General features: G+C 36.4%; 1 protein-coding gene across 3 annotated transcripts in view; it reads right to left on the bottom strand.

The window, feature by feature from the left end:
- Positions 1–13,434, bottom strand: part of BORA (BORA aurora kinase A activator) — a 39,226-nt gene that overhangs the window by 21,775 nt on the left and 4,017 nt on the right. For all 3 annotated transcript variants that reach the window (XM_074191804.1, XM_074191803.1, XM_074191805.1), the window contains exons 4-5: positions 4,214–4,259; positions 1,818–1,899 (exon numbers count right to left, since the gene is read on the bottom strand). In XM_074191804.1, coding sequence (XP_074047905.1) covers positions 1,818–1,899; positions 4,214–4,259 — 128 coding nt within the window. The remainder of the gene's footprint in view (positions 1–1,817; positions 1,900–4,213; positions 4,260–13,434) is intronic.

The raw sequence follows: 13,434 nt of genomic DNA, 5'->3' as shown, positions 1-13,434 counted from the left end.
TATAACTAATGATTCTGACAAAGGACTCATTTCTAAAATATACAGAGAACGGAGTCATTATTTAAAAAAAAAAAAGCCATTCCCCAATTGACAAATGGTCAAAGGATATGAAAAGGCAATTTACAGATGAGATCAAAGCAATACATAGCCATATGAAAAAATGCTCTAAATGATTAATTATTAGAGAAATGCAAATTCAAGCTTCTCTGAGGTACCTTCTCAGATTGGCCAATATGACCAGAAAGGATAATAATCATTGTTGGAAGGGTTGTGGGAAATCTGGGACACTATTACACTGTTGGTGGAGCTGTGAACTCATCCAGTCTTTCTGGAGAGAAATTTGGAACTACCCCCAAAGGGCAACAAAAACGAGCATACCCTTTGACCCAGCAATACAACTACTGGGTCTATACCCTGAAGAGATGATGAAAAAGGGTAAAAGCATCACTTGTACAAAAATATTTATAGCAGCCCTGTTTGTGGTGGCAAAGAATTGGAAATCAAGTAAATGTCCTTCAATTGGGGAATGGCTTAGCAAACTGCCATATATGTATGTTATGGAACACTACTGTTCTATTAGAAACCAGGAGGGATGGGATTTCAGAGAAGCCTGGAGGGATTTGCATGAGCTGATTCTAAGTGAGATGAGCACAACCAGAAAAACAATGTATACCCTAACAGCAACATGGGGGTGATGTTCAACCTTGAAGGACGCGCTCATTCCATCAGTGCAACAATCGGGAACAATTTGGGGCTGTCTGCAAAGGACAGTGCCATCTGTATCCAGATAAAGAGCCATGGAGTTTGAACAAAGTTCAAGGACTATTCCCTTTAATTTAGAAAAAAAACCAGATATCTTATTGCTGGATCTTGTTATTTCTTAGACTTTTTTGTCTCTTCCTTAAGGATATGATTTCTCTCTCATCACACTCAATTTGAGTCAATGTATAACATGGAAACAAAGTAAAGACTGACAGATTGCTTTCAGTGGGGGAGGGAAGTAAGATTGGGGGTAAATTGTAAAAATCAAATAATGTCTTTAATAAAAATAAATTTTAAAAAAAGAAAAAGTACAAAAGAAGGTGGCTTAGCGCTACCAGATCTAAAATTATAAAGTATCAGTCCTCAAAACTGTCTAGTATTGGGTAAGAAATAGAGTGGTGAACCAGTGGAACAGATTAGGTGCAATAGCAGGAATCGATTATAGTAATCTGCTGTTTGATAAACCCAGAGTTCAATTAGTGGGATAAAAACTCTCTCTTTGATAAAAACTGTTGGGAAAATTGGAAGTTAGTATGGCAGAAACTTGGATAAGACCAACACCACACACCCTATACCAAGATAAGATCAAAATCAAAACAGGATTTAGACATAAAAAAACAGTATTATAAGCAAACTAGGAGATCAAGGAATAGTTTATATTAGAAACCAGGAGGAATGAGAATTCAGGGAAGCCTGGGAAGATTTGCATGAACTGATGCTAAGTGAGATGAGCAGAACCAGAAGAACACTGTACACATTAACAGCAACATGTGTGTGATGGTCAACCTTAATGGACTTGCTCATTCCATCAGTGCAACAATCAGGCACAATTTTAGGATATCTGTAATGGAAAATACCATCTGTATCCAGAGAAAGAATTGTGGAATTTGAACAAGACCAAAGACTATTACCTTTAATTTAAGAAAAACCTGTTATCTTATGTAATTTTGCTCTTATTCTTATGTTTCTTCCTTAAGGATATGATTTCTCTCTCATCACATTCAACTCAGATCAATGCATACCATGGAAACAAACAAACAAAATAAAAGACTCACATTTACTGGAATGACATTGTGAAGGTTGTTTTCCTTCATGATCAGTCCAAGGAGAGGGTACAATGACACCCTTAGTGAAAAACTGGAAGAAATGAAAGATTTTTGGATATCAATTCTTCACAAAATGTAATTTTATGTATTAACCCCCCTCTAAAAATTGATGAATATCTTTTGTGTATGCAAAAATACATGAATATCTGGATGTTTGTCAATCAGAATATATACCTAAACTGCTTAAATACACCCCAACGCTAAAACTGAAAGTACATTTCAAATGAATTGTTTTGAATGCTACTGATCAATAAATTCATCTAATTTTTAAAACGAGTCTGTTATCTTAACCATTCAGATTGTAAATAAATAAATTTACATGCACAGGTACTCTCAGAAACTGATACCAACAAAATTGATATAAACAAATCCCTATGGGTAAAGAGCCAATTATTGGCAGCAAAAGAAAATGAGTCACTAATATGTATATAGAACCCAGCATGTAGTAAACACTAAATATGCTTTAGCTATATGTATTTATATCCAAAAACCTTCTTGATAAAGAATATTTCATCTTGATGTAAATTGGGTTTTTTTCCAAATAAAATCAATGAGAAGTATGATTATCTATTCTCATTTGATGAAGAAAACATATTAACAAAGTACACATAGGTAGGAGGAGTTGACAATAAAAGGAGAAATTCTAATGGAAATTTATAATGGAAACAAAATCAATTCATGGCAGCAGACATATTTTACTCCACTTTCTTCATTTTCAGGATAATTTAAGAGATTTAATGGATCACTTCACTTAGACATTTAATCTTTAGTCTGTCCCTCTAAGGTTTTACTTTCTAAGATTCCACTTTAAAATAAGGTAAGATAACAAGGAATTTCAGAAAAAATAAATATATACATTATAGCCAAAAATATTTTCATCTCCATAGTTAGATTTTTTTTTAGTAAATTTTAAGATTGATTTTTATTTCTTCTCTCAAATCACTGATTATTAACACATGTTAAAGTATATAACGGTTTCTAAAATGCATATTTCTAAAACAAGAGATTAAAAATGAAGGGTACATGTTTCTGGGTCAAATGATATGGATGTGAAAGTACTAGATGAAGGAGGCAGATGGTAGCACATAGTAAGAGATACTTGACAGTATTGTGAGACTTTTTAAAACAAGTTTTATCTAGAAAAGCAAAGGACAGTATATGTTTAAGTTTATGGAGAAGACATATATAAGGATATCTAGTTCCTGATCATGCCATAGCCAAAGACTTTTCCAGTCAACTGTAAAAAATTATGAGAAACAAACATTGATCAACAAAGGCTTAAAAATTTTCAAAATGTGTACATGCATATATCCATTCACATACATATATGAGGGGGTGTATGTGTGTGTATATAGGACCTTTTAAAAAAATGAAGAGAGGAACAAAGAATCTTAGATCTTATGAGAATTCTCTAAAACAGCAAAAATACTACAACACATGAGGACCTAAGTATCTTTAGACAAGAAAATAGCTGGAAAGGAAGAAAATGAAAAATGAATTTTACATTTATGTGACTGTCAAAATGTTTTTAGTTTTCATTAAAAATTGCCTATATTTATAAAATATAAATGTACTTTATAATTAATAATCTTTAAAGGTATTCAAGGGAGAGGAAAAACCATTCATTTCTATCAAGATTTTCAACAGTTCAAAATATTCAATATATTTAATTTAATATAAACTTCTATTCAAAAGAGCAATCTATGTCCATCAATATCGAGGAGGCATGGAAGAATTTTAAACACACACACACATGCACAAACACATGTATATGCAAAATGATAAATCAATTTCAATATAGTGAATAGAAATTTGGTTTTAAATTTTTAGATAAACCTTTTACGTTAAAGTTTAGAATGTAAAATATTCTGGATAAAATAACCAACAATATTAATAATTGTAATGCAGTACTTTTTAGTACATCTAAGTCAACAGTCTTTGGGGAAAGCTATTTTATTGGTTATATTTTCACACTTATGAATCTAAATCACAGGAAACCCCCATAAATACTAAGCAGGCTTATACTTCTAATTTTTTTTTTCTTGAAGAAACTCAGATCAAGGGGGGAAAAAAGGGTCAATCAAAATTTAAGCAATTCTTCCAGGGGAAAAAAGTGATGATTATGATTAGAAATCTAAGAAAAGGATCTCTTAGGTTCTTGGTAGGGAGGGGGAAGCAAAACTCTTTGGGGAATGTTTATTACAAAAGGGAAAGGAAAGTAGAAAAAAAAAGACAAAACAAAAACATGACAGAGTTAGCTAAATATTTCCCTGTTGTACTATGTAGCTATATTAACAGAGAACAAAAGTTTATCCAGCTTGATGTTCAAAAGTAATTTTAATTACCTCTTCAATCGCTTTTTGTCTTTTGTCTTCCACATCTTTATCTATTCTATATAAGGTAAAGAAAAAAATAACCATGCCATTACTTCATCAAGTTGGAGATTTAAAAAAAAACATATAAAAGTACTAATTTTATTAAATGCAAAGAAGATAACTTTTAGATTCAATTCACAAAAAACCCCAGCATCCTAAAACTATTGTGTGTACTTTGTTGCCTCCTTTTCATTAAAATATAGTAGAACAATTTTCTCTAGAGACTTTTTATTTATACAATAATTTTTAATCTTACCATATTATAGATTCATGTGAACAAACTAACAATTGAAATGTTACAGAAAACTAAAATAACCATCCAAATTCCTCCTTCATTTTTCAGACTATAAAATCCAAAAGTAACTATTTTACATGATTAATTGTACTGTCTTTCTTACAACTTTGAAAAAGCAAAGTAAGATTTATAATGATGAAATTAACTTAGGTAGAAAATATGAGGTTTGCCCCTATTAATTCCTTCTTCACCATCAATATGTTACATAAAAACAACAAATAGCTCCTAAAATAAACATAAAGATTTGTCAATATTTCAGATCTTGAGCAATGTTTAAATATGTCCCAGTGGCTGGGGCAGCTGACTTCAATATGCACACAAGAACTATAATAAAAATATATTAAGCTTCCAATGTGTACAGAAATACTTTATGAACTGAGATAAAAAGTTAGATAATGTACAATCCCAACACTCAAGGGCTTTGACATCTAGCAAGCAGAAATTCATTAACTATAGGACATGATAATGAAAGGCAGTACTAGGGTGGTCCACTGAAATCAGAAGAAACAGACTTAGGAGCTTGAAATTTTAATGCCATAAAATGTGACACATGATATGCACTAGGGCACCATGAGAGGTGCTGGAAAATATAGAGATAAAAACTGAGCAGTCCTTGCCCTCAAGGACCTTACAAATACTCGATTTGGGAGAAACACCACATAGAAAACTGAATTCAAAATATATATACAAAGTTCTTTGTGTCAGAGACCAAAGAATGATTCTAGTTATAGAGGACAGTCTATAAAATGTACAAAAGATGAGAGATGGAATATAGTATTCAAGGATTTTCAACAATTTGGAACATAGAGTATATTAAAAAAGAAAACTGCTGTAGAGGTTATAGTCCCCTAAAAAGACTCTGACTTCCTTTTAGGATATTTTTGCCTTCCACTAAGTTTGGCAAGTTCAGGTTTGCTCATCCTAAGAAAAAAAATTAGCCGCTGAATACTGACAGTAAAAATTAGATTTTCCTGGAATTGAGTCAATTGTCTATAATTTATTTACCACAATAAAAAGGGAGAGAATGTAACCAACAGCCTTTGTCTTTCCAACCTTAACAATCAGTCCATTAATTCACAAGAGGGAATTGATTCTTGACCCTTCACTATTGTGAAGAAGGATTTTTAGTAGTCTTTCTATTTCTTGTATTTCATCCTTCCTCATATATACTGTGTGGTCTTCATTAGCTTGATTTTTAAATACAATCTCAAAAGCTTGCATCAATGAGTCTCATGAAGTATAATCCATATGGAGATATCCTGAAGTTAACAGGAAGAGCTCAGAAAAGGAGTCAGGGATAGAGACTGCCAAGGAACTATTATCAAGAGGTACAAAGAAGGAGAGGTTCAAAGATAAGGGAAAATTTTGTGATAACCTGCAGAGGTTAATGTTTATATTTCTGCCTTGGCCAAGGGACTGCTACTTATGCTTAAAGAAGAAAAGATTTTGAAGCTCAGCAAATATCTCTCCAGATTCCATGTTATCAGAAAGAATGAAATATTTCTCTGAAAAAGAAAAGTAGAGGAGTTTCAATGTGAAAACAAAGAGATTAAGAGGAATCATTAATGGCATCAGAAGAATGAAAAGACTGTAACAGAAGAAAGAAAAAAGGAACCCCTTAAAACTTTGAGCTAAGTAACAGAAAAGAGGCTGTTTAAAAATTTATAGGACACAAAATCTGAGAAAGTAGCCAGCAATGAAACCCAGTCTCAGATGTCTCACAAATATACAAGGTTTATCTAATAAGAAAATTAGAGGAGGCGGAGCCAAGATGGCAACAAGAAGGGATCTAGTCTTAGGAGCTCTCTGATAAAACTTAAGCTAAGGACTCTAACTAAACCTTCGAGAGACAGAACCCACAGAGGGACCCAGTGAGGCAGTTCTCCTACTCAAGGTAACCTGGAAAAGAGCAGAAAGTCTCTGCTCCCCGGGGTCGGAGTGGTGGCCCACCAGAGGGGTGGCCCGCCAGAGCTAAAAAACTTCAGCCTCCTGGAGGCAGCCCCAGTTGCTGGGAGTCTCAGCTCACAGCAGCGGGGAGTCTCCTGACCTGCGACTCGGGGAGGGAGGGGCACAGAGTGGGGGACCAGCAGGGGACCTTTGCCAGAGCAAGCACGTGGAGCCAGCCCAGCCCTCAGGGCACACGGCAAGCTGCCTGGCCACTGCATTCCAGATCCAGGAAAAAGAATCAGGAGCAGGTAAGCAGGAGCCCCCAGGACATGAGTCCATTGAACAGAGGGAGAGGAGTGAAGAGAGACTGCAGAGCTCGGTCCTCTGCCCCTAGAACAGGACTCTGGGGCTCTGAACACATTCAGATCCTGATCGCAGCCTAGGGCCACCCCAAATAGAACAGCAGGGGCCCTCCCATCTCAGCCCTGTGGCAGAGGGGGGCACTTATGGTCATTCACAGACCAGGAGGGAGGACAGAGCCTCACACACTGAGACTCTTGTGGGAGTGTCCCAAAAGCGCAGGAAGCACCCCAAAACCAGGCCCAGGCTGCAAAAATGAGCAAGCAGAGAAACAAAAGGAAGACTATTGAGAAATATTTTGCAAATGAGCCCAAGAAGGATCAAAATACTCAGTCTGAAGATGAGGAAGCACAAGCTCCTGCATCTAAAGACTCCAAGATAAACAGAAATTGGGCTCAGGCTATGACAGAGCTCAAAAAAGACTTTGAAAATCAAATGAGGGAGTTGGAAGAAAAACTGGAAAAAAGAAAGGAGAGAGATGCAGGAAAAACATGAAAATCAAGACAGCAGCTTAGTCAAGGAAATCCAAAAAAATACTGAAGAAAATAGCATGCTAAAATCCAGCTTAGGTCAAATGGATAAAACAGTTCAAAAAGTTATTGAGAAGAATGCTTTAAAAAGCAAAATTGGCCAGATGGAAAAAAGAGATAAGAAAACTCTCTGAGGAGAACAAATCCTTCAGACAAAGAATAGAATTCAGGGAGATTGATGAATTTACCAGAAATCAGGAATCAATACTTCAAAACCAAAAAAATGAAAAATTAGAAGAAAATGTGAAATATCTCATTGAAAAAACAACTGATATGGAAAACAGACTCAGGAAAGATAATTTAAAAATTATTGGAATACCTGAGTCATGATCAGGAAAAGAGCCTTGACATCATTTTCAAAGAATTACTACAGGAAAATTGCCCTGATATTCTAGCAGAGGGCAAAATAGAAATGTAGAGAATCCACCGATTCCCCCTGAGAAAGAGATCCCAAAAAACCAACCCCTAGGAATATTATAGCCAAGTTCCAGAACTCCCCAGTCAAAGAGAAAATATTACAAGCAGCCAGAAGGACACAGTTCAAATATTGTGGAGCTGCAGTCAGGATCACACAGGACTTAGCAGCAACTACATTGGAAGCTCGTAGGGCTTGGAATACAATATATAGGAAGGCAAAAGAGCTCAGAATGCAGCCAAGAATGAACTACCCAGCAAGGCTGAATGTCCTCTTCCAGGGGAAAAAGATGGACTTTCAATGAACCAGGGGAATTTCAAATGTTCCTTTTGGAATGGCCAGAGCTGAACAGAAGGTTTGATCTTCAGATACAGGACTCAGGTGAAGCATGGAGATTAGAGGAGAGGGGGGGAAATATGAGGGACTTAATGAGGATGAACTGCATGTATTCCTGTATAGAAAAATGACACTGATAATACTCACATGAACCTTCTCATTTAATAGAGCAGGTAGGAGTTTTTATAGTGGAAGCACAGGAGAAAGCTGAATTCGAAGATAAAATATGGTGTAAAAATGGAGTCAATAGAAAAAAGGGAAATGGAATGGGAGAAAGAAAAAGGAGAGGGGGAATAGTCTAAGATATTTCATATAATAAGATTTTTTTATTACAATGAACTATTGCAATGATATGGAAGGGGGGAGGCAAGGGGGAATGAGGGAACCTTTGCTCTCATCAGAGATGGCTAGGAGAGGAAACGGCATATATACTCAATGGGGTATAGACATCTGGAGTAAGAAGGGGGGGAGCAGGGGGAAGGGGGGGGATGTGAATAAAGGAGGAGAGGATGAACCATGGGGGGGAGAGTGGTCAGATATAACACATTTTCTTTTCTACTTCTTGCAAGGGGCTGGGATTGGAAGGCCTGCCCAGGACCATAGGGCCAGGTGGATGCTGGGCCTAAGGGGTGGTATGGGGGCTCAGGGCTTCTTGGCCCCAGGACCAGGGATCTGTCTGTGCCACTCAGCAACCCTACAGCAGAGTCAGAGTGAAAGGAGAGAGAAAATATAGTACGTGGTAGTGGAGAAATAAGAAAGGAGGGAGTTGCGATCAGCAATGGCAACGTTGGAAAAATATGGAAGTAACTTTTGTGATGGACTTACCATAAAGAATGTGATCTACCAGTGACAGAGTTGTTGGTGTTGGAACAAAGACTGAAGCACATTTTTTGTTATTATTATTTGGGGGAGGGTGCAGGGCAAGTGGGGCTGGGTGGCCTGCCTGGGGCCACATAGCAGGGTGATCTTTGGGTGTCTGGGGCCGGATTTGGACCCAGGTGCTCCTGGCTCAAGGGCCAATGCTCTGTCTGCCACCCAGCCACCCCTACTATTATTACTATTTTATTTTATTTTGGGTGTTTTTTTTTTCTTCTTCTTGGTTTTTGCAGGGCAGTGGGGATCAGGTGGCTTACATGTCACACAGCTGGGTGATTGTTGGGTTTACGAGGCTGGATATGGACTCGGGTGCTTGTGGCTCCAGGGCTGGTGCTTCGTCCATTGCACCACCTGGCCATACCTACAATTATTACTATTATTTTTTTTAATTTTAATTCTTTTCTCTCCCCTTTACTTTTTTCGCCCAACCAAGTCTATCTACATTCATGGGGTGAGGGGTATTTTGTTTACTTGTAAACAAGAATATTTTATTAATGTAAAAAAACATTTGTACAAAATGTGAATAAAAAATAAATTAAAAAAAACTCAGAAAATAGAAAAAAGAAAATTAGAAATCTCAAAACAATAAGCTAAAGTTGACTTCATGAATAAATGTAAGATCTGACAGTATGAAACTGCTGAATGGAGACTTCTCCCCCCCCCCCACTCTTCTTTCATCAATTTTAACTTTCTCCCTCAGGATGAGTAGTCTTCCTTCTCTTGTTCCTTTTTCAGCTTGAGTGAACCCTTCCTTTTTTTCTCTTCCTTCAACTCAGGCTCTTTTGAACTTCAGATCCTCTCAAAATTCTACTTCCCAAATTTATTCTGGCTATCCTCCCAATGCCAAAGCACTCAAAAATCACTTTCACAATTTCTTCGCTTTCAATTGAAAAAACAAAAAAAAAGTCCCAAAACTCAGAAAGACCTGTGATTGGTTAGGGAAATGTTGTTTGTCCTTCATTTTTTAAAGAGGACTAATGATATCACAGAATGATATCTTGACTTGTATGTGAATTTGATTTAACTGAGGCAGAGTTACACAGTCATCAGTCTCACCTAACTGCTCTAGGATGTGCTTTTTCTCACAGGAAGAATAGGTAAAGCTCAATCACTCTCATCAGCTAAGTTCAAGAGAATGCTTGTTCAGTTCCAAGTGAAATTAGATGGTCTGAGGTCTCTTCCAAATCTTCAATCCCTTGATTCTCCATTTTAGGATTGCCAAAAAAGAGAGAAGGATAGGAACCCTTGAGGAATACCCATATTAAGGGTCAAAAAAAATGGATAAAGAGCCACTGAAGAAATTAGTGGACTGGTTAGATTTATAAGAACCAAGAGAGTAGAGCAGCACTAAGGACAGAAATACTTAGTTGGAAAAGCAGTCATCAATGACAAAAACTACAGAAAATTCAATGAAGATGAAGGCTCTAAAAAGGCCATTAGACAAGATAATTAGGTCATCATTGACCTCAGAGAGAATAAACTCAGTAGTTACAACAAAACAATTATAATGGATTAAGGAAAGTGTAGCTGCAAAATGGGCCTCCTAGGAATCTTTTATCAAGAATCACAGGTTCATAGATTTAGAACTCAGATTTTAAGGGTCTTTTGATCCAACCCCTCCTCATTTTATAGGTCAGGAATCTGAATCAGGCTAAAGGCTTGCCCAGGGTCAAATCTCCTACTACAGCTATTGCTACAGCTAGCAAGTATATGAAGTCAGATTTGAACTCTTCATCACCCTAAGCCTAACATTTCATCCAGTTTATCAAATGGTTACATCTAGCAGCAAAGGAAGTGACAGACATGACAAAATGTGAAAGATCAAGCAGATAAGTATTGAGCACATGTACAGGTAAATGAGGAAAGAGTTGGTGGCTAAGGATAACCATGACAAGGGAGGATTGACCAATGAGGCAAAGTCCTTGAAGAAGGCCAAAAACAACAGGATTAAATTCTTCTCAGAGTTCCTCCTTCTTGGCCTTTCCCTGCCACAGAATTTGACCTTTTTTTCTCTAGGAAAATACTTTTCTGCTTTTTCCTACTTCCATTTGCCATTTCATCACTCATAGCATGAATCCAAACTGTGATGCACCCTAGGTAGCTGTCATATATATACATATATGTATACACACACACACACACACACACACACATTTTCCCTCATTTTCCCTATTTAATTATCATCTCTATGTAGATTATCCTAGATTAATATCTATCCAGCCTTTGTCTTTCTATTGAACTCTAGTACCTTATCAAGAGATGCTTCCTGGATTTTTCAAATTCGATGTCCCACAGGCATCTCAAATTTGACAGGTAAAAAGTAAAACTCATGATCTTCCCCTCTCCCCACCCCCACCACATTTTCCTGTCAATGGCATCACATTTTTGGTCATAGGTTAGTCAATTAATTAGACAATCACCCTGATCCCACATAGTCAGTAGCCAAATCCTGTCATTTTTACTTCCATATACTCTCAAATTCAATTTCTTCTCACCACTAACCTAAACTAACATAGTAGCTGCCCTCATCAACTCTCAACTGGACAACTACAATGTACTCCTAATTGATTTTTTTGCCTTAAATGTCTATTTTTCCCTCATTCTGAGACCTCAGTGTACCAGCCTATTTACTATTCCACACATATAAAGGATGCTGTATTTTCTGTCTCCATGCCTTTTCACTAAAAATACCCTATTCCTGGAATGCAATCTTGTTTTACCTCAGCTTTTTGGAAACCATTTCCTTCAAAATTTAATACTATGTTTTTCAAGAATTCTTTTCTGCTGCCCTGCCCTGCACGCCCCCCCCCCGGAAACTACTTCCTCAAACTACCTTTCATCTGCAAATACTTAGATGTGTACACATCAATTTATATATTAAAATGTAAGTAAATCTAATGGGAAGGGATTCATTCAGCTTTGTATTGCTAGTGCTCTGCATAAGGATAGGCACATTGTAAATAAGTCTTTAATAGGGAGCTAGGTATCGAAATGGATAGAGTGTCAGGTCTGGAGTCAGGAAGACCTGAGTTCAAAAAATTCTGATTCAGACTTCTTACTAGCTGTGTGACTCTGGGCAAATCACTTAACCTCTTTTGCCTCAGTTTTCTCCTCTGCAAACCACTCCAAGATCATTGCCAAGAAAAACCCCAAATGGGCTTGTGGAGACTGATATGATTGACAATGACTGAAACTACCAAACAAGCTTGCTGACTGATTTCATTCCATTTCTTGAATGCAAATTGTCATTGGAAACATGTTGCTAACTCTTCACAACCACTAAGGAGCCTTTCCATTACCTTTGGATTGTTTGTGGTTTAATTCTTTCAAAATCTTTGTGTTATGTGTTCACTACTGCTGCCAGCAGCTCAGAAGAATCAGAAAAAAAAAAGTTTGATGGAGCATCTTGAAATTTGACATTCTGGAAAGAAAGCACTGCTTTTATTCCAAATACAAGTGAACACAATGACTCACAGCCTGTGGGTCTTTAATTACAATAACACAGCTGCAGCTCATCAACCAAAAAGGGCAAGAGGACCTATCATCAAACTGGGTGAATAAATTTCATATGGCAGCCGACATGCAATAATTTTTGAATTTGATCTTCTAGTCTCAACTTCTCTTCAATGGGATAGTACTTTTTACTTTAATTTAAGTCCTTCTTGGATAGTGCATACACATTTTATAAAGTATTCTTCATTATTTCCTTAGATACTATTTTGAATATTAATTCTTTTTTAATTAGAGACCTCTGTTTGGGAAATCCAAAGTTACTCTTTCTCATCTTTCTAGACACTGGTTATTCTCCAGCTTTTTCATGCAACCCATCAAAAAAATTCAGCAGTATGTATATCTTAGATTCAATTCCATGGATGAAAAACTCACTGGTCTCCCTTATCTCCTTCTTGGGCAAAACTAAATCCAGGAAAAAAAAATGATTTTTCATGACAAGGGTTGGCCTCAGAGAAGGAGAGATGGTAACTTCTCATAGGACCAGAGACTAAGACTATGTGTTTAAAAAAACATCAACTATAAAATATATATATGTATAAACTATGTAACTATAAAAAATACTTTATATTTTAATATTTATGACATCCTTTCTTTACAAGTAGCTAATGTAAATATTATTCTTACCATTTCAGAAGAGGAAACTAAAATAACTAGGACTCACTTATGGTTACATAGTAAGCATGAGTCTTTTGAGACTATATTCACTATACTTTTCCCTTTACCACAATATATAAAGACTTCTAATTGGGGTAAACAGCTCCCCTCAGCTCAAAGTTTCTATACTCTGGGAAATTCCTAAGAAAGGTTTGTTTTCTATTTCTCATAATATGGGCAACAGTCAAACCAGTCCTCTGTTTCCCTCACATATTGAGAAATAAGATGTTTTTTCTAATTACTCCTTAAAACAGTAAGATACCTTAACTAGATGTGTGGAGTAAAAAATTCCAAAACATCCTTCCTACAACTGTAAGAAAAAAAA

The sequence above is a fragment of the Macrotis lagotis genome, chromosome 6, assembly GCF_037893015.1.
Source record: "Macrotis lagotis isolate mMagLag1 chromosome 6, bilby.v1.9.chrom.fasta, whole genome shotgun sequence".
NCBI classification, from domain to species: Eukaryota; Metazoa; Chordata; class Mammalia; order Peramelemorphia; family Peramelidae; genus Macrotis; species Macrotis lagotis.
Note: the sequence above shows the minus strand (reverse complement) of the source record. Positions and strands in the feature narration are given on the sequence as shown.